We start from the raw sequence: 21,017 nt of genomic DNA on the forward strand, positions 1-21,017 counted from the left end.
TTCTGGAGTATAAATTATAGTATTATAAAGCTTTCACTTAGCCAGGTGAACATAAGGAGCAACTCCACTGAAATCAATGAAATTATACGGTCATCAAAGTGGTATAAGTGAGACAGAAATTATAAAACCAATTTATTTTTAATTAAATGGATACTACCAAGTAGCTTAGACCAAAATTGTAGATTTTTTTGTTAAAAATAATATAAAAATGACTAAATCTGATATTAAATGTAATTGTAATGGATTTTTTATTTCAATAATAGAATCCCTTGCTGAGTTTACAGTCTACTCATTCCACCATTGTGTCAATTAGAACATCAGAATCAGGAAGTGGGACTGTTGGAAAACTTCTGAGAGCAATATACATCCCTTCTCCTTCCCCTACACTTCAACATCCAGCCACCCACTTCCAACAACTAGGCTGTACACTACACCATGAACCTAAGAACAAGACAGAATTCACTTCAGCAGCCTGTCACTGGTGCTTCTCAATTGATCAATGGGCTCATTGTTCAGCCACAAGACCCCTTCTCCCACCACTGGCTCTCTCTCCTCTCTGGTCTATAAGCTTTTATAAACAAACACAGTTTATCTCTACAGCCTTTAGAGAATGTAAAATACTGTTTTTAAATGATCACTATTTATTATCATAGCCATCAACTGAAGTATTCGTAGGTGCTCAGGTGTTGGCAGCTAGCCAGACACTAGTGATCTAATGAATTAATGAAATCCACCATCTGATAGCTGGATTCCCTAGAGCATTCTTGTGCATTAGTACATCTGAGACTCAAAGAAAGATCCTTATGGCCCTTGGAAGCACTTCTAGCAACTGAACTGAAAGGTGGCTTCCCCTAGTCCAAGCCACTAGGGCTGTGCTAACCTTGCTTGAGCTGGGTATGATTCTTCGCATCATCTTCTGCTGAGATCTAAAGAACTAATTACATACCTCAGTGTTTCTCCCACAGAAGAGATCAAGATGATGTTAACACAGCCCTATGGAACAAAATGCCAAGTTAGCACCCATAATAAAGTGACCGAGTAAGAGTTCACATTTCACCTATAACATCATGAATATTTAAAGCACATGTTCAGTTTTAAACTCTTAGTTTAAAAAGACATTTTTGTTTCTAGCATTGAATTGCCAGTCAAAACATTCTTGCTTGTTTTAAACATTTTACTGGATTGTTCCCAACTATGCTTCCTGTTAGTCAACGTATTCACATATTAGTCAGCTTCACTATCATAAACAGCAAAGATATTAAAACAAAAAACAAAAGAAAAAAACCTATTCTGAGGGAGTATGTTTAAGCTATACAGACTAACTTGTTATACTAAACTAACATTTCTTCTACTATATTTTAACTAAAGTGAACATTCTGTACAAGTATAATTAACATACCTGCTCATCACCATACAATATTATGCATTCATCTTCCTCTCGAACACTTCATAAAAGGATAAACAGATTTTTACAAGGCATTCAATAATGCAGCCATTCCCAGTATAGTCAAAGATTAATTTATGTAATAAAAATCATAAGATTAATTACAAGTAATATTACTTATTTTGTGGAATAAATGAGATAACAATACAACCAATATCTGCACTTTTCTCTATAACTGCAGACACAGGATACAATCCTGGCTCCATTGAAATCAGTGGTTAAACTCTCCTTGACTTCAGCAGAGCCAGGTTTTAGCCACAATCTATACCACAAAGAGCTTAAAACTTGATGGCATTGCTGAAACACACAAAGGATACAGGAAAAAATTCACTATTGGCATAACAGGCCCAACTTTAATATTTTTGATGAAGCTGCACTGGCACATGCAGTAAATGTGGCCCCAAATTTTCATCAGGAACAGAATATCCTGTCATCTTTGATTATAATTGATATGAATAGCAGATCATACCTGTAATCTAGGTGTAGAGGCATTGTTTCAAGGCCAGTGATTTGACAGTATGGTTCAAAGTTGGAAAGTTCATATAGACGTATCTCTCTGTCACTAAAACATTCACGAAACACCGTGGATTTTACTTAATACACTAGAGTACATGAAATATTGGCTTTTTAATAAACAATAATAATTTTCACTACTATCATACCTTTTGTTAATATTATTAATAACCTTATCTCTATGGAAGAAATATTATATCCATTTTACAGATGGACCAAAGCAAAGAGATATTAAGTCTGATGTGCTTCTCAGATTGACGTAAATCAGGAGAAACTTGACTGACCTTTATTTTCACGTATGTAAAATTGGTGTAGGAGAAGAGAATCAGGCTAGAGAGTCAGAGGCAGAACCAGGAATAATGCTAAACAGTCCTAACTGTTCCTTGTTCTAGTCACTACAGGACACTCCCTCTCATGGAGATTTCATGATTAGTCATACAGATGAGCCCAGTTTCCTTTCATCTGTGTTATCTGCGAGGATCATGTAATAATGAAGAGACTAAGGGCAAGTCTACAACACTTAGAAGGCTACAGTGGTGCAGCTGCAAAGCTTCATTGAAGGCGATATCTAAGTGGAAGGTAGGACTTCTCCCATCGGCATAGATACTCCACATCTCCTTGAGAGGCTATACCTATGTTGACAGGAAAAGCCCTCCCATTGACACAGCGCTGTCTACACTGGGAGTTAGGTCAGTATAACTCGCTCGGGGGGTGGATTTTCCACCCCCCTGAACGATGCAGTTATACCAACATAAGTTGCTAGTGTAGACCAGCCTAAGATTATATGGGTCTCCTCTCAATGCACTCATACATCTCTAAAAACCTCTCATTAATCCCAATATCCAATCCCATATAACTCACTTTGATACTGAGAGTAATGCGGGTACATTAACAGATGAATATATCATTCTGTCGAGAAGCCACCTGAGCAATTGGAAGTGGTAAAGTACAGTTATTTTAAAGAGAAAATGTTGGTTATAGAGAAGAAAAGAGAGAACAGAAATTCTACTCATTACATCAGTGTTATGCTGCAATAAGATGTTACAAATAGCCTGGCAGAATGTAACGAAAAAGCTCCAAAAGAAAACTATGTGATCGATCTCTGAACACAGCACAAGAGAATATTAGGGAGGAACACTAACAAAAACATAGCTTTTTGTTTAAGAACTGATATTTTAAAGTGTTCTAAAATCTCCATGCACATCCAGATTGCCTCAAGGACACCTTGACCAAAGTACTCCAGATTTGTAACACTAACCCTTCCCTGGATCTTGCTGATGAAATGTAAGGACCTGTCAGTAGCTGAGCTGTATTTAACACTTCTGAACCTCTGAATTCCAGGTGACTACTGTCTCTTTTCTATTCACTTTGGATAAAGTACTTTGATACTTTGCTGTGAATAAAATGGAAGAAATGCAATTTTTTCTTTCAGAGATAATTTTGATCATGAATAGGAGGAGCCAAATTCAGCCCTGGTGCAAGGAAGCACAACTTCTGACTTCAATGGAGCTGTACTTGGGTACACCAAAGCTGAATTTGGCTTAAAAGTATTTTCATTCTTGAGAGCATAGTCTTATTTGCTTCAAAAGAGTCACAAAAGTTGAAGAAGCTGCAAGACTGAAGTTACATCAAAGTTTTGCATTGAGAGAGGGAAACTACACATTTAACTGGTGGCCTGTCATCCTGCTATAATTAACTAAAATTTTACTTCCTGCCTCAAAAAACCTCTATACTGATATTTAAGAGCCAGGCTTTTAAAGATGAGATGAACTTCAGCAGTTACACAGGCGCTCTCATCCTAGGAACATAGGATTTGCCAAATCAGATCCATATATTCATCCATAGACCTGGTATGCTTCACCTGGCAGTGGTTAATACTTGATGCTTCTGAAGAAGGCATTAAATCCTTTGAGTGACAACAGATGTATTTTGTAGTGCTATTCTGTATATGGGGGAAAATACTAATCCCAAATTCTACAATTAACCCATTGGGATTGCACATATTCAACATCAATTGTCTAGGGACTCGACTGAGGCCGCTCACTGGTCTTGAGATAGAAAATTAGAATAAATATAAGGTTCAAATTTCCAACAAAGGCATGTTCTCCTTTTCTGACCCATTCATCTTTTAAAAGAAAACTTCATCCATCTGTGTTGAAGAGGCTGTATTTTGTTGAAGTCCAAAGTACTGTTCAAATGTGAGTGTTTCATTCATACTCAGAAGTCCAGCAAAGGGTTACTTACCAGGTTCCAATAATCAGCTTATTGTACTGAGACATTAAAGTTGAATCTGAAATCCATTTCAGTTTTCTGTTTAATACTTTGTTTTCATTCTGCAGTCCAAAAGGAAATTGCCAAGAACTTAACGTGAGATGAAAATACATACAAAAATCTAACTGCATAGGTTCAATGTATAGATAAATACAAATATTTGAGTTCTGAAAAATACATAAAGGAAAAATGCTAATTAGAACACGAATTCAGATACAGCATGAGATATTAGGAGTGGGTGAGTGAGGAGGTTCTGTGACCTAAAATGTGCAGGAGGTCAGCCTCTGATCATGGTGGTCCCTTCTGATCTTGAAGTCTATGAGTCTATTAGTTAAATGGGTGACTTGTGTGATTATATAGAGCTCAGCTGGCCTATTAAGGAAGGAATCTGCTTCAGGGAACCCTATGCTGTCCTATGTTAGCATTTAACCATTGTGACCACTGGTGCACTACACAATGTTAGTCTAACAAAGACTAGAGAAGGCCTGCTAATTTACCCTGGCTTTGCAGTATGATGTGAAGGTTAAAAAATCCTGGCTGCGTTGGACTGAGGATGAACCATGGAGCTGTGAATTGTCAGCCTCAGTCTCTAGTGCCAACACCCTGCTGCCAGTTTGTAATTCTGTGGACTGGCAACTCTAGTGTCCCTGCTCAGTCAGCTGCTAGGAAAAGAACTCAGAGAGGTTGTGTCATAAATACACAGGATCCAAACTATAAAAAGTTTTAGGGCTCAAAACCAGCATCTAGAATTGCACTCAGATTTGAACTGGAAGCTACTTTAGTCTCTGGAGCATGGGTATAATACACTCCAGGTGAAAAACACTGCTACATAAATGGGTGCTGTTCAAGCCACTACCCAGTAGAATACATTGTAGTACTTAATGCTACCAAGCTCATTTTGGCAGGCTAATTTACAGAGGGGTAGTGTATCAGTGCAATGGGGTATTGGTTGACTATATGATTGTGCCTGACAGGTAAGGGTTGAAGCTGAGATCTGTATAATTCAGATGTGCATCTAAATAGTGGGAAAGCACTCAGAGCTTTTTAGGTGCCTTTTTTTAATTTTATAAATCTAAATAAATATAGAGGCAGCAAAGACATGGATAACTATCAAAAGGAAAGGCCACAGCTTCCTAACCAAGCAAAATTGGGAGTTTGTGGAGGTTTATTTGAATTTGACCTCAACTTACACTTGGTGAAACACAGATGCCAATACTTCTGCTCCTGCAAATAGCAGCATAATGCCTTTACAGATAACACATCTAACTAACAAGATCTTTTACTGATCTTCATCTGAAAGATTTATTTACTGTGATTTATAATGTTGATATATCATGTATGGGTTGCAGTATTAACACGTCACTGTGAATTGCAAAAATCCACCAACTACGTTCCAGAGTTTGACATCAAATCAGCTAATCTAAGAGATTGAACCAATAATCAGTTAATAGGACTTCACTGACAGTAAAAACTAATCTTTCCATTGCTTTAAAATTCTGTGAAACAACTGCTTCCAAATAACAAAAATGAGTTTCTCCTCTCTGACATCAGATATGAGTTCTGAAATTTAAATGTGATATTCTATGTGGAAATACTTAATTTCTAGGGTCAGAGGGTGAAGATTCTGAGGCATCACCAACTATATAGCTTTCTTTAAATGGCATTCTTTTTAATAAAAACAGAAAAAAAACCCCAAAACTCACAAGTATAAGCCGACTTTTCTTCAATTTTAAGTTTCTGGTCCAGATGGAAACCAGTCCATCCTGCCCAACACCTATGATGTTATTATCCACAGTAGGAGAGATGTGGAGGAGGGGTTCTCTGTGTGGCATCTCTGACACTGTAGGTAGATGGTGAAATATTTGCTTGGTCCTTGGTTGGTACTCTTCCTTCACATGGCAATACAGTTACATGTGAAAACAAAATCACATTCAATAAAGGTTCACCAGAATATAGATTGTCTGAGATTCCCTTTAAATATATAATTACACACTTACACAAACCTAACACTAAAAACTCGTGAAAGAAGTTCTAATTCAGTTTGTGTTGACGTTAATGGAAGTTTTTCAGAATTGGGTCCAATTTCTTTGTTTTGATACTAACACATAAGGACTCATGCAGCAATTCATAAAATTCATGAAATCTGTTCACTGCACAAGCATGATGCTAGTTAGCTTATTCATTTGTGTTGTCAAAACAATCTCATGAAGACATGAATGCAAATCTTTTGAGAACTCATTTTGAATGTCAAGTTACGGTGACAAACAGGATGGGATGGGGCCCTTCAGAGTCCTCCTATGCAGCACTTCATTCAGTTGCAGGAGGTGAATGTTGTGTGATGAGAATTCAGGAAGTGATGAACAGGAGTTGAGCATGTTACTTCCAGTGTCTTTGAAAACTGATACAAAGTCACACGCTGAAGATTTCAAAAAAATTGGCACAATGAAAACTGAAGCCATGAGAAACTTGCCGACTGTCAGTGAACCTTCTAAGTGAGGCCTCTTCAAGGGACAGGAGGTAGGCCACACTCCTTTTCAGTTTTTCAGGGGGCAACTTGATTTCTTATCTCATCCTGCAATTTGCTTCTTTGGGTCTGGTGGGGGGAGTAAAGGGCAGCTAGTATATTAATGTCCCCCTAAACCCAGAGTGCCACACTTGCTATCTCTTCCATATTTTAGTAAAGGGACCAAAAAGCTCTTTTGACCTTTTAAGTCACCCTTTCCCAGACTACAATGCAGGAATAAGAAATCCATGTTATGTCACAGGGGACAGTTTCTTCAGAATAGGAACTGTTCCTGGAAAATCCACCATTTCCATGAGAACGAGTCCAGACTTCCATCATTTCAAATCCTCTTACAGACCTTAAATATATTTTACTCCAACCTGGTAAATAAGACAACATGAAACACAATATATCTTGAAGATATTTACCCAAATTTAAGGAAGGTTTAAAGGAAATAAGCAGTCTTTAGAGTACCTTGACTCAAGTTCCAGAGTGAGGAGCCTGGGATCACTATCACTGGTACGTGATGTGCTGGTTTCCCAGTGAAAATGCTACGTGTTTGTGCTAAGAACATAGATTTATTGATTTATAACTAAAAGAAAAAGGAAGCACCTATGGATGGCGCCTGGCACCACTGGCATCATTTTTAAAGTACATCAATAAACAAAATAAACCACTGGAGCTTCCCCAAAACAGAAAATAAAATAAGTAACCAACTAGAGATATCAATCAGATCTAATCCCCAACACTCTCGTGACACACCCACACTTATTAATAGAGAAGCTCTCTGAGCCAGCATCATAGGGCTGGCCGTGAGGGGAGTCAGATACCCAGCCTATCTGTGACAGGCTCTGCTGAAGGGAATGTGAGCCAACCCAGCTCCACCTCTGCACGGCTAACTGCCTAAGTAGCTGGAAGGCAGTTAATTAAGGAACAGCTGGACCTACTAAAAGGCTTAGGAGAGCTCAGTGGGAAAGGCTTATGAAGCAGAAGCAAGGGGAGTTCTAGAGACCCTATAGTAGCCAGAAGTGGTACTCCGAAGGCAGAGGGAGAAGGAATTCTGGTGCTTTCCAGTCAGGCAGGCCTGGGAAAGACCCTATCCCAGCAGAAGGCAGGCTGTAATAGCACTTCTGGAAGTGGAGAAATCTGAGACCTTAGAGCAGAAGAAGCTGCTGCTGGAACCCAGAGACTTTTGTTTAGGGACTTTTACGTTTTATCTGAGCGTTGAGGCCAGGGCCTTTAAATCCTTGTACAAGTGCTTCTTTCAGAAGGGCTTTTAATAAAGGAAGAGCTACTACTGTCAAGTAAAGTGTTTTCCTTCTTCTTGATCAGTCTGTTAAAGTGATCTCACTGAGGGGGAAACTGAGAGGCTTCAGCAGAGACATACTCTGCTGAAAGGAGGTGCTCAAGAAGTGATGGTGCCCCATTTACAACCACTGATGCTAGCATTTAACAAATCTTGGCTCACTAGAGATGTTTCAGAGAACTGGAAAAGAGCTAAATGTTGTACAAATATTTGTAAAAGGGTAAATGGGAATGACATGGGTAACTATAGGCTGGTTAGCCTGACATTGATCCAAGGTAAAATCAAGGGAAAAGCTGCCAGGGGATGGAATAATTAAAGAATGGCCATGTAGCTAATACCAGTCAACATGGTATTATGGAAAATAGGTCTTGTCAAACAAACTTGATACTTTTTTTATGGTCTTAACTATGTTCATGTAGTCTTAGAGTATGTCTACACTATGTGATTATTCTGATTTTACAGAAACCGATTTTTTAAAACAGATTGTATGAAGTCGAGTGCACGCGGCCACACTAAGCACATTAATTCGGTGGTGTGCATCCATGTACCGAGGCTAGCGTCGATTTCAGGAGCGTTGCACTGTGGATACCCATCCCATAGTTCCTGCAGTCTCCTCTGCCCATTGGAATTCTGGGTTGAGATCACAATGCATGATGGAGCAAAAACAGTGTCGCGGGTGATTCTGGGTAAATGTCACTCAATCCTTCCTCCGTGAAAGCAACGGCAGACAATCATTTCGCGGCCTTTTCTCTGGATTGCCCAGGCAGACGCCATAGCATGGTAACCATGGAGCCCATTTAGCCTTTTTTCACTGTCACCGTATGTGTACTGGATGCTGCTGACAGATGCGGTACTGCAGTGCTACACAGCAGCATTCATTTGCCTTTGCAAGGTAGCAGAGATGGTTACCAGCCCTATTGCACCGTCTGCTGCTGTCATGGGTGCTCCTGGCTGGCCTTGCTGAGGTCGGCTGGGGGTGCATGGACAAAAATGGGAATGACTTTCCAGGTCATTCCCTTCTTTATGTTTTGTCTAAAAATAGAGTCAGTCCTGCCTAGAATATGGGGCAAGTCTACTAGAGAACCAGAGAGCACAGCCGCTCCGGGTCAGAGCCCCAGATATCCCGCAGAAATGATGAGCTGCATGCCATTCTAGGGGGTGCCCCTGCAACAACCACACCCATTGCTTCCCTCCTCCCACACCCCTCCTGGGCTACCGTGGCAGTTATCCCCCCATTTGTACGATGAAGTAATAAAGAATGCAGGAATAAGAAATACTGACTTTTTAATGAGATAAAATGCTCCTCCAGCTGCTATGATATTCCAGGCAGGACATCACCATTACGCATTAAAAGGTGGAGGGGAGAGGAGCTCAGCCTCCAGCTGCTATGATGAGGACAGTTACCAGCCCTATTGCACCATCTGCCAGGACTGAATCTCCAAGACACAAAGCTTAAAGAAGGGAATGACTGGGAGTCATTCCCATTTTTGTCCAGGCGCCCTGGGCCGACCTCACTGTGGCCAGACAGGCGCACTCAAGAGGATGATGACGAGGACGGGTATCAGTCATATTATATTGTACCGTACCGTCTACCACTGGGGAGGGGACGGGAGAGGATGCTGCTGTTTACCGCTGCTGCACCCTGTCTACCAGCAGCATCCAGTAGACACGCGGTGACATTGAAAAGAGGTGAGAAACGATTTTTTTCCCTTTTCTTTGGGGGGGAAAAGAGGGGGGTAAATTGACGACATATTCCCTGAACCTCTGGTGACAATATTTTTGACCCTTCAGGCATTGGGAGTTCAGCCAAGAATGCAAATACTTTTCGGAGACTGCAGGAACTGTGGGATAGCTCGAGTCCTCAGTCCCCCCTCCCTCCCTCCATGAGCATCTATTTGATTCTTTGGCTTTCCATTACGCTTGTCACACAGCACTGTGTTGAGTCCCTGCTGTGGCCTCTGTTTATCATAGCCTGGAGATTTTTTCAAATGCTTTGGCATTTCATCTTCTGGAACGGAGCTCTGATAGAACAGATTTGTCTCCCCATACAGCGATCAGATCCAGTATCTCCTGTAGGGTCCATGCTGGAGCTCTTTCTGAATTTGGGACTGCATGGCCACCCGTGCTGATCAGCGCTCCACACTGGGAAAACAGGAAATGAAACTCAAAAGTTCGCGGGGCTTTTCCTGTCTACCTGTCCAGTGCATCGGAGTTCAGACGCTTTCCAGAGCGGTCACAATGGTGCACTGTGGGATACCGCCCGGAGGCCAATACCGTCAAATTGCGGCCACACTAACCCTAGTCCGACATGGCAATACAGATTTCAGCGCTACTCCCCTCGTTGGAGAGGAGTACAGAAATCGGTTTTAAGAGCCCTTTATATTGATATAAAGGGCTTCATTGTGTGGACGTGTGTAGGGTTACATTGGTTTAACGCTGCTAAATTCAGTACAAACGCGTAGTGTAGACCAGGCCTTAGACTTTTGTAAGGCATTGGACATAGGACTACATGACATTCTGATTTAAAAATTACAAAATACAGATTTAAAAACATCAACGTAGCATTTATCCAATTGATTTAAAACTACCTAACAGATAATTTCAAAAAAATAACTTTTAATGGGGAATCATTTCTAGTAGTGTTCCCCTTAGGAATCAGTTCTTGGACCAATGTTGTTCAATATCTTTACTAATTATTTGGAAGAAAACACAAAATCTTTACTGGTAAAAACTTGCAGATGGCAAACTGGAAGAGGAGTAAATCATAATCAGGACAGGTCAGCTCTAGAGGTAAACTGGACTCATTTGAACAACATGCATTTTAATAAAGCCAAATGCAGGGTCATGCTATTAAGAACCAATAAGTCACAATTATAAGCTAACAGACTGTATTTTGAAAAGCAGTGACTCAGAAAAGGACTTGGGGTCAGAGAGGATAACATGTTTTCAGGGCAATGCTATGGCTTAGAGACCAAATGTGATCCTAGGATGTATACCCAAGAGAATATCAAGTAGAAGTTTTTACCACTGTATACCAGTATTAGTGAGATCATAACTGGAATCCTGTATCCTTTTCTGGTGTCTGCATTTCTAAAAAGGATGTTGACAATAAGGAAGTGTTCAGAGCTACAAGAATGATTAGAAGTCTGGAAAACCTGCCTTACAGGGAGATACAAAAGGATATCTATTTAGCTTAACGGTTAAGAGGTAACTTGATCACAATCTGTATGTACATATATAGGGAGAAAAATGTTGACAGTGGGGGGACTCTTTAAACTCACAGAAAAAGGTATAATTCTAGCAGAAAAAGGTATGACCTGATCCAATGGCTAGTAGCTGAAGCTAGATAAATTCAGGCTAGAATTAAGGCATAATGTTAATAGTGAGGGTAATTTAACCTTTGGAACAGCTTACCTAAGGACATGGGAGATTCTCTGTCTCTTGAAGTGTTTAAATCAAGATGGGATGTCTTTTTGAATTATATGCTCTAGTTCAACCAGATACTGTTTTGATGCAGGAATAAGAGTGAAATTCTATAGCCTATATTATGTCAGAGATCAGACTAGATCATAATGGTCCCCTCTAACGTTATTTTTTAAAAATATATAACAGCTCTTAGTGGGCCCTTCACTCCCCAAAAGCCTGGGTTAAAACATGAGCTTCGCAGTGTGCCCTGAAGTTCAACTGATTTTGCTATTTCAAACTAATGGGGAGGAGCAGGACTGAAATGCAGAGTTGGGGGCCCCTCAGGATAAACACTCTGTCAAAAGCCTCCACTGTATAGAAGGGATTCTAGTTTAAGCATTTCTGCTGACTACAGTTGCAGTTGAATGGCATGAGGAGAGAAGCTCTCTCTTTTCTATATGCAGATCCCAAGGGCATTAACAGTAATACCCTGTCAGCAAAGAGCCCAGTATTATTATGGATTTTAGAGAAGCAGGTGCAATTTGTCCACAAGAAATCCTGGTATGACATAAGAGCTGATAATCAACTACAGATTAGTTTAAAAAAGGGAGAAATGTAAATGTTAATGTAACAATTGACTAATAGCAAGTTATGAAAACATACAGGAAGCAACCTTGAGCTTTTAGCAAAGAAATGTAAAGCTAAATTAGCATTACAGCTGGATTATAAACAAATATTACCTTAAGAGCCATTGGTTAATTTCTTTGTTCAAGAATTGTCTTTCACTCTGAAAGCAATAAAGACACCTTTATAATAATGCTACTTAGCATTTGTAATGCTTTACAAACCAACTAATACATCTTCCAAATACCCCAAGGAGGTGGTAAGTATTATCTTCTTTTTACAGAGGAAACGAAAACATATTACAGACAACATTTTCAAAAAGTGGCCACTAATTTTGGGGTCCTTAATTTTTTGGGTGTCCAACTTTACAGAGCTTGGATTTGACTTTCAGATGTGCTGAGCACCTACGTCTCTCACTGATTTCAGTTGGAATGTCTGGTGCTCCACACCGTTGAAAATCATGGCCTACACACCAACACAATAGCCTCATTTGAAAATATTGGCCTAACGCAAGTCTACGTATCGAGTCAATGTTTAGAACTCCCATCTCTCAGTCCCTTGCCCCATCAACTTGATAACAGCACCTCTCATCAGGATCATGAAGTAATTTGTCATGATATGCAAACTTATTAAATGTTGTATAATTTAATGCCACCTCCCAACTATTGTTTAAAATACTCTTTTCTTTTTGAAAAGCTTTACTGCTCCAAAAAAACTTTAAAATTGTATTTCTTGATTGCAAATTTTGAGCGAGAATATTTCAATATATTAACAACAAAGCAGTTTTTAAACTAAGAGATGGGAGAAAGCCGATTGCTGTGGAGGAGCATGTGGATCAGACAGAAACTTTTCTTAGAGGAGAGTCTATTGATAGAGATTCTCTAGGTTTTAGTCAGGAGGAGAGGATGGAAGAGTATAAAGTATGGGCCAGATCAGACGAGAAGCATTCACATAAAAAAGAATCTGACAGATTAGAAAAGGGCAGACAAACAGTGACAAGTTTTTAAAGTGCTTGTACACAAATGTTAGAAGTCTAAATAATAAGATGGATGAACTAGAGTGCCTTGTGATAAAGGAGGATATTGATATAATAGGCATCACAGAAACCAGGTGGAGTGAGGACAATCAATGGGACACAATCATTCCGCGGTACAAAATATATTGGAAGGACAGAACGCGTGTGTGTGTGTGTGTGTGTGTGTGTGTGTGTGTGTGTGTGTGTGTGTGTGTGTGTGTGTGTGTGTGTGTGTGTGTGTGTGTGTGTGTGTGTAGGTGGAGGGGAGTGGCATATGTGAAAGAAAATGTAGACTCAAATGAAGTAAAAATCCTAAATGACCCCACATGTTCCACAGAATCTCTATGGATAGTAATTCCATGGTCTAATAAGAATATAACAGTAGGGACCTATTATCAATCACCTGGACAGTGATAGTGATAGTGACTATGAAATTCTAAGGGAGATTAGAGAGGCTATCAAAATAAATAACTCAGTTATAGTGGGGGATTTCAATTATCCCCATATTGACTGGGTACATGTCACCTCAGGACGAAATGCAGAGACAAAATTTGTCGATATTTGAAATGACTGCTTCTTGGAGCCACTGGTACAGGAACTCACAAGGGGAGAGGCAATTCTCAATTTAGTCCTGAGTGGAGCGCAGGATCTGGTCCAAGAGGTAATTATAATAGGACCTCATGAAACTAGTGACCATAATATAACAACATTTAATATTCCTGTGGTGGGAAGAACACCTCAGCAGCCCAATATTGTGGTATTCAATTTCAGAGAGAGGAACCATGCAAAAATGAGGTTAGTTAAACAGAAATTAAAAGGTAGAGTGACTAAAGTGAAATTCCTGCAAGCTGCATGGATACTTTTCAAAGACACCACGTTAGAGGCCCAACTTCAAAGTATACCCCAAATTAAAAAAAAAAACACAGTTAAAAAATTAATTGATAAACTTAACAGTAACAAATCATCAGGATCAGATGGCATTCACCCAAGAGTTCTGAAAGAACTCAAATGTGAAATTGCGGAACTATTAACTTTGCTTTGTAACCTGTTCTTTAAATCAGCTTCTGTACTCAATGACTGGAAGATAGCTAATGTAACATCAATATTTAAAAAGGGCTCTAGAGGTTATCCAGGGTTATCCAGAGCTCTACAGGTTCTCTCTTATTGCAGAGAGGTAAGTCTAACGTCAGTACCAGGCAAATTAGTTAAAACAATAGTAAAGAAAAAAATTGCCAGACACACAGAAGAAGAACATAAATTGTTGGGCAAAAGTCAACATGGTTTCTGTAAAGGGAAATCATGTCTTACTAATCTATTAGAGTTCTTTGAAGGGGTCAACAAACATGTGGACAAGGGGGATCCAGTGGACATAGTGTACTTAGATTTCCAGAAAGCCTTTGACAAGGTCCCTAACCAAAGGCTCTTACGTAAATTAAGTTGTCATGGGATAAGAGGGAAGATTCTTTCACGGATTGAGAACTGGTTAAAAGACAGGGAACAAAGGGTAGGACAAGTGGTAAATTTTCAGAATGGAGAGGGGTAACTAGTGGTGTTCCCCAAGGGTCAGTCCTAGGACCAATCCTATTCAACATATTCATAAATGATCTGGAGAAAGGGGTAAACAGTGAGGTGGCAAAGTTCGCAGATGATACTAAACTGCTCAAGATAGTTAAGAAAGATGAAAGCAGACTGTGAAGAACTTCAAAAAGATCTCACAAAACTAAGTGATTTGGCAACAAAATGGCAAATGAAATTTAATGTGGGTAAATGTAAAGCAACGCACATTGGAAAAAATAACCCCAACTATACATACAATATGATGGGGGCTAATTTTAGCTGCAACTAATCAGGAAAGAGATCTTGGACTCATCACGGATAGTTCTCTGAAGACGTCCATGCAGTGTGCAGCGGCAGTCAAAAAAGCGAACAGGATGCTAGGAATCATTAAAAAAGGGATAGAGAATAAGACGGAGAATATCTTATTGCCTTTATATAAATCGATGATACACCCACATATTGAATACTGAATACAGATGTGGTCTCCTCTTCTCAAAAAAGGTATATTGGTATTAGAAAAGATTCACAGAAGGGCAACTAAAATGATTAGGGGTTTGGAACGGGTCCCATAGGAGGAGAGATTAAAGAGGATAGGACTTTTCAGTTTGAAAAAGAGGAGACTAAGGGGGGATAAGATACAGGTCTATAAAATCATGAGTGGTGTGGAGAAAGTGAATAAAGAAAAGTTATTTACTTGTTCCCATAATATAAGAACTAGGCCACCAAATGAAATTATTGGGCAGCAGGTTTAAAACAAATAAAAGGATGTTCTTCTTCAAACGGCACAGAGTCAACCTGTGGAACTTCTTGCCTGAGGAGGTTGTGAAGGCTAGGACTAACAGGGTTTAAAAGAGAACTAGATAAATTCATGGAGATTAAGTCCATTAATGGCTATTAGCCAGAATGGGTAAGAAATGGTGTCCCTAGCCTCTGTTTGTCAGAGGGTGGAGATGGATGGCAGGGGAGAGATCACTCGATCATTACCTGTAGGTTCACTCCCTCTGGGGCACCTGGCATTGGCCACTGCTGGAAGACAGGATACTGGGCTGGATGGACCTTTGGTCTGATCTAGTATGGCCATTCTTATTTTCTTATGTTTAACAAATATTGTAGAAAATTATAAGCAACCATACAATTAAAATAAACTATTAAGAAATAAAGTAACTGTCAGACTCCTTGATTTGCCAATCAAGTCTTTCTTGTAAAACGTATGACATTCCATGCTAACCCAGACACCTTTTGAAACTTAATTCTTATGAAACTCTCACTTTCAATGCACAGTAATCAAATAAAATCTAAATTGTCTACAAATTTAACTTGAGTTTAAATATCAATTCCTAAGAGGCTCATTTTAAAAATACTTATAGAAAACTGATTGTGTAAAAAGTCTCTCTCACACACGCACAGACACACACACCACAAGCTAGTCTTGGTTGTCTTTCTAGGAAGCATTTTTGTTAAACTGCTGTTCAGAGAATCAGCAATGAAATCGTAAGTATAAATGTTTTTGTAAACTCTAAGGTACTTACTGTATGGTCGCTGTGCCACTTGCTATAGCATCGACCATTCCCCTTTGTAATGGTTCTACAATATGTTCAGCCAGCAGAACTACTCCATTCAAAGGACTTTAGTAGAGCTGAAGTTGCTATGGAGACAATTTTGCATACACCAAACAAGAAGCTGTTAAGCCTAGTCACAGAGCCAGATCTTCAACCTGGGTAAAGTGTCACAGCTCAACTGAAATCAGTGGAGCTATGACATTTTACAGCAGCTGACGAGCTGGCTTCAGGTGTCCCTGACAATAGATGTACTGTGGTTAATTTTTAGCACGATATTGATTATTTAAGTAATTTGCTCTACAGAGGCAATGGGCCACATTCAGCCCTTGAGTTGCACTAGTTTATCATTTGCCATTGTTCCATGGGAATGTTTGATAAATTCTCAGCCATGCAGTGAACGCTCAGTGCCACCACGCTCCCAGCTCTGCAATGTAACTGTGGAGAACATTTTCAGTGTGAATATTGTTAGGTTCTGTACCAGTGAATACTGCTGAAAAAATCTTGTCTGTGTCTGTCAAAACTAGTGAGAAATAATGAACATGGAATAAAAACACTTACATATAAATGGTCAGAAACTACAGTATCATCAGCCTTATTGCCAGGACACGTGGAAAGCTATATAAAGCTAATGCTAATAGATTACCATTTGTAAACTTGAATTCAGTGGCTGATGGCCAACCCCTTTGCCAGTGCCAGTGCTTAGTGATGTCTAAGTGTTGGTCCCTATGTGAAACCAATCAATATACCCATGTGTTCTGCGTGCTAAGACATATATGTATTCATAAGGTAAAAGCATTACAGAGAAAACAATAAAAGAACCTACACAAATGATAATTAGCTTACCAGAGGTCATCCCCTGACTCAAACAAGGACTCTGCCAAATGAACAGTCCTTCAAACCCCACCTGGTGTTTTCCTGTGGTCACAGCTTCGGCTCAGGACAAGCCCACTTGTGAGTTAGTGAGAACTCTCCCGAGTTCTTGCATAACTGGAAGAGACATATTTGCATATCCCTTAAAAGAAGTTACATACAATCCCAAAATAGTACATAAACATTTGCCTTTTTAATACAATGAACATCTAAAATACTTAAACTTAATTCAGTAAGGTTTGTCCAGGATTTTGCAGGATTCTGTCATAATGTCACACTGGCCAAACATGTAGTCAGTGTTTCAAACACTAGCTAATCCATCATCATCTTCAGCTCTTGCAAATTATTGCAGCTTTTACTACAGTTCTTGTCAGTTCAGCTTTGGTCCAGGAACATCTGTTTCATGGCCTTCTCCCCAACCCCTTCAATTTCCCTGTCTCTGCAAAAAAAGACTAGAGGGCTCACTAATTCACGAGGGCTACAATAATAAATGAAATAAATTAAGGGGGGGAATTATCTTTTTGTTTTTCTTTTCAATTTATGCATCGACAGTCCTTGTGTCTAGTCAGTTTCACTGTTTTCCCATGTCCTCAGCTAGTCAGATTCAACCAGCTGAAAAAACCCTCATAACATCATCATGACAGAAGAAAACAACATTTTGAAATTCTTTCAAAGGATTTTAAAAAAATGCCAGGACAGCCTATTTAAAGGGATTCTATCAAAAATCATACTGTTTTGAAATTAATCATTTTCAAAACAATTCAGATTGACAATGTCTCTGTTAGTGTTATGCGGGTGAAATGGACTGGATATACATTTGTTTTATGATTACATGAACTACTTGCTGTTTTCCCATAGTGGCAACTGCCTACCACACAGGTTTCTCTCTCAACACTGGTGAGAGAAGCATGGTTACAAGCCACCTCTACGCTTTAGCTTAAATGGTGAAAGTTGGTGGACAGAAGGCCAGTTTGAGTGGCAACTGGAGGCTGGCAAAGACTACTAAGGAAAAGGTGATTAATAAGTGCAACTCCAGCTGTTCAGGCTGCCAACCTTCTCTAAAAAGAATCACTTTTTGAGATCACCGCCCCTTTGACTCATTGGAGGTGGCAGCCAGTTTCCATTGCTGCTATATTCTACTGCTCTTGGGGCCCTGGTATCTGAATAAACCTGGATAAAACGTATCCTGTTGTGTGATCTCACCTTCTTCTCCATCAGCCAAGGAATGTACAAGTTATCCCTGCTATTTACAATATCCAATTCAAGAGAGCAAAAAAGGAAATCAAGTAAAAGTAAAAAATTCCTCTTAAAGAACCAATACCACTTCCCAGGACTATAGAATATCATTATATTTTGTGTACTTCCTACCACAAGCATGCTGGATATTTAATTTTTATGCTTGTTTAAATCTCAGTAAGTTTAAGGCCCTTTGTTGACCGTACCATCAATAGCCTTGCATACACTAGGAAACTGCAAAGCTGTAATTCACAGCTGGTGCAGCTTTTCTAGTGATAATGATGAAAGTCAACATCAATTACAGCACAAAGTTTGCTAATGTACATGCAAAGTAGGAAATATAAGTCCCAGATTCTCAAAGCTATTTAGGCCAATTCACTAGCAGTTTAGAATAGGAAATGGAAAAGCAAATCTCTCTCCGAGGTCTGGAGTGAAATTCACCATTGTGGAAAGGGCTAGCACAAGACCTATACACTGCTGAAATCACACTGAGCACCTCAAAATATGGCTTGACAGTGTCCTATGCACAAGGGTGAATTTTATCATTAATACATCTGCCAGATTTACACATCAAGCAACTTGGAATATTTTGTATGCTCTGTCTTTCCTATATTCTGAAGGTGTGCTGGTTAGACAAAGTGTCAAACATTAACATCCTTGAAAGAACAAAAACAACCAGCACTGAGGCAATGATTATCAAAGCTCAGCTTGGATGGACAGGTCATGTTATCTGAATGAGCAATGACAGACTCTCAGAAAAAGGCCTCTGTGGCAAGTGGAAACTTGAAAAGCGCAGGAAGGATGGTCAATGCAGATGCTTCAAAGACATCCTTAAGCAAAATCTCAGTTCATGATGCATAAATATTGATAACTTCAAAGTCATAGCCAAGGGCAGACCTGAATGGAGAGCAACTATCAATAAAGGTTGTAAACACTTTGAAAATGACAAATGCAAAAAAAAAAAAAAAAATTGAAAAAAGGGACAAGCACTATGCCAAGTCTTCAGGGGGAGCCTACACTTTCTTCTGTGACACCGGTTTGCAACCTTGGTCTTCACATTTCAGACTATACAGCCATAAGAGAACACGCCAGATGCCAGGAAATCAACACTGGATACGACAGAGAAGTCATATACACTGGCCATGAATGGAAGAGTACCTCAGAATGTAAACAAATCGCCAAGACAACAGAGTTTTAAAACTATGTATCACATTTTAATTTAGTTTAACCCTGGGAAAGAAAAAATCTATGATGTCAGGTTTCCCTCCCTCACTCTGAACTCTGTGGGGACCCGCATGAAAGACCCCCTAAGCTTATATTCTACCAGCTTAGGTTAAAAACTTCCCCAAGGCACAAACTCCTTTCCCTGTCCTTGGTTGGTCCCCAAAGCCCACCCCCAAAGCCCCTTCATCCCACTTCCTGCCAGCCTGGGGTTCTGTTGACTCAGCTGCCAGCTGGGGTCCCAGCTGGCGGCTCCGCTCAGCCTCCTGCCGTTCACCGAGGCCCGGCAGGAGGCTGAGCGGGGCTGGTGGCTGAGACCCTAGCTGGCGGCTGAGACCCTGGCTGGCAAGGGGCTGGCAGCTGGAACCCAAGATCGTCACCAGGCTGAGCAGGGCCGGCAGCTGGGACCCCAGACCGGCAGCGGGCTGAGCTGCTTAGCCCACTGCTGGTCTGGGGTTCCATCTGCTGGCTCCTGCCAGCTGGGATGCCAGCCACCAGCCCCACTCAGCTTGCTCAGCCCACTGATAGCCAGGGTCCCGGCCGCCGGATCTGCTCAGCCTTTTGCCGGCCTGGGTGAACGGAACCTCAGGCCAGCAGGAGGCTGAGGGGGGCCGGTGGCCGGGACCCCAACTGGCAAGGGGCCGGCAGCCGGAACCCCAGACTGGCAGCAGGCCGAGAGGGGCTGCCGGCTGGGACCTCAGCAAGCTGCCAGCCAGGGTCCCAGCTGCCGGCTCCGCTCAGTCTCCTGCCAGTCTGGGTGAACAGAACCCCAGACCGGTGTATGGAACCCTGGGTGAACGGAATCCCAGGCCGTTCACCCAGGCCAACAGAAGGCTGAGTGGAGACAGCTGGGATCCCAGGAGGCTGAGTGCGGCTGGCGGCTGGGACCCCAGCTGGCAGGAGCCAACTCACTGCCGGTTGAGTAAACAGAACCCCAGCTCGGCAGCAGGCTCAGCGACACCCAGGACCTGCAGCAACATTCCCTGACTCTTCTCACTTTCTCCCGCAATGGTACCTGAGCTGGTACTCTTCCAAGAGCAGGGATACTATAAACTGCTGCTGAGGCTCAGTGGCTGCTGAGGCTCGTGCTCCTTCGACATTCACAGAATGCTCCTATTGCTACATGCTGGGCAACCCTGAAAACTGGGGGAATATATATAACCTTTTCAGTCATTGGAAGAGCTGCCCTTGCTGGCTCCGAAAGCCCACGGCTCACCATTAATTTGTGAGAGAGGCACTACTGGGTTCGGGATAGTTCTTAGTTCCTTTGAGAAGTTCATTCCACAGTCAGGGACCAGCCTGCAGCAGTAATTACTAATGAGTGAGTGATAATAATTTGTCCTTTGTTATTAGGGGAAGGTCCACAGTGGAATCAAGAATATGAATTCCTCCTCCTACTCCCCAACTCTGGGAGAGTTCAGATTCGGATCTGAATGACTCAGGATTTAAACTTACCAGGTCAAGTACACCAGGCCCTAATAATACTGCGTAGA

At 40.8% G+C, this 21,017-nt stretch overlaps 1 protein-coding gene across 13 annotated transcripts in view; it reads right to left on the minus strand.

Moving 5' to 3' along the window:
* Positions 1 to 16,249, minus strand: part of LOC127047713 (WD repeat-containing protein 64-like) — a 110,553-nt gene extending 94,304 nt beyond the window's left edge. For 8 of the 13 annotated variants that reach the window (XM_050946299.1, XM_050946295.1, XM_050946298.1 and 5 more), the window contains exons 1-7: positions 16,168 to 16,249; positions 12,183 to 12,229; positions 5,932 to 6,117; positions 4,202 to 4,395; positions 1,914 to 2,006; positions 1,400 to 1,445; positions 947 to 993 (exon numbers count right to left, since the gene is read on the minus strand). In XM_050946299.1, the coding sequence (XP_050802256.1) occupies positions 947 to 993; positions 1,400 to 1,445; positions 1,914 to 2,006; positions 4,202 to 4,395; positions 5,932 to 6,117; positions 12,183 to 12,194 (578 nt within the window). In that variant the 5' untranslated portion in view covers positions 12,195 to 12,229; positions 16,168 to 16,249. Of the gene's footprint in view, positions 1 to 946; positions 994 to 1,399; positions 1,446 to 1,913; positions 2,007 to 4,201; positions 4,396 to 5,931; positions 6,118 to 7,205; positions 7,296 to 12,182; positions 12,230 to 13,606; positions 13,731 to 16,167 lie in introns of all 13 variants that reach the window. The other 5 variants (XM_050946294.1, XM_050946292.1, XM_050946293.1 and 2 more) reach the window with 5 other exon arrangements.
* Between the last annotated feature and the right edge of the window lie 4,768 nt (positions 16,250 to 21,017).

Source organism: Gopherus flavomarginatus, chromosome 3 (assembly GCF_025201925.1).
Source record: "Gopherus flavomarginatus isolate rGopFla2 chromosome 3, rGopFla2.mat.asm, whole genome shotgun sequence".
NCBI lineage: Eukaryota > Metazoa > Chordata > Testudines > Testudinidae > Gopherus > Gopherus flavomarginatus.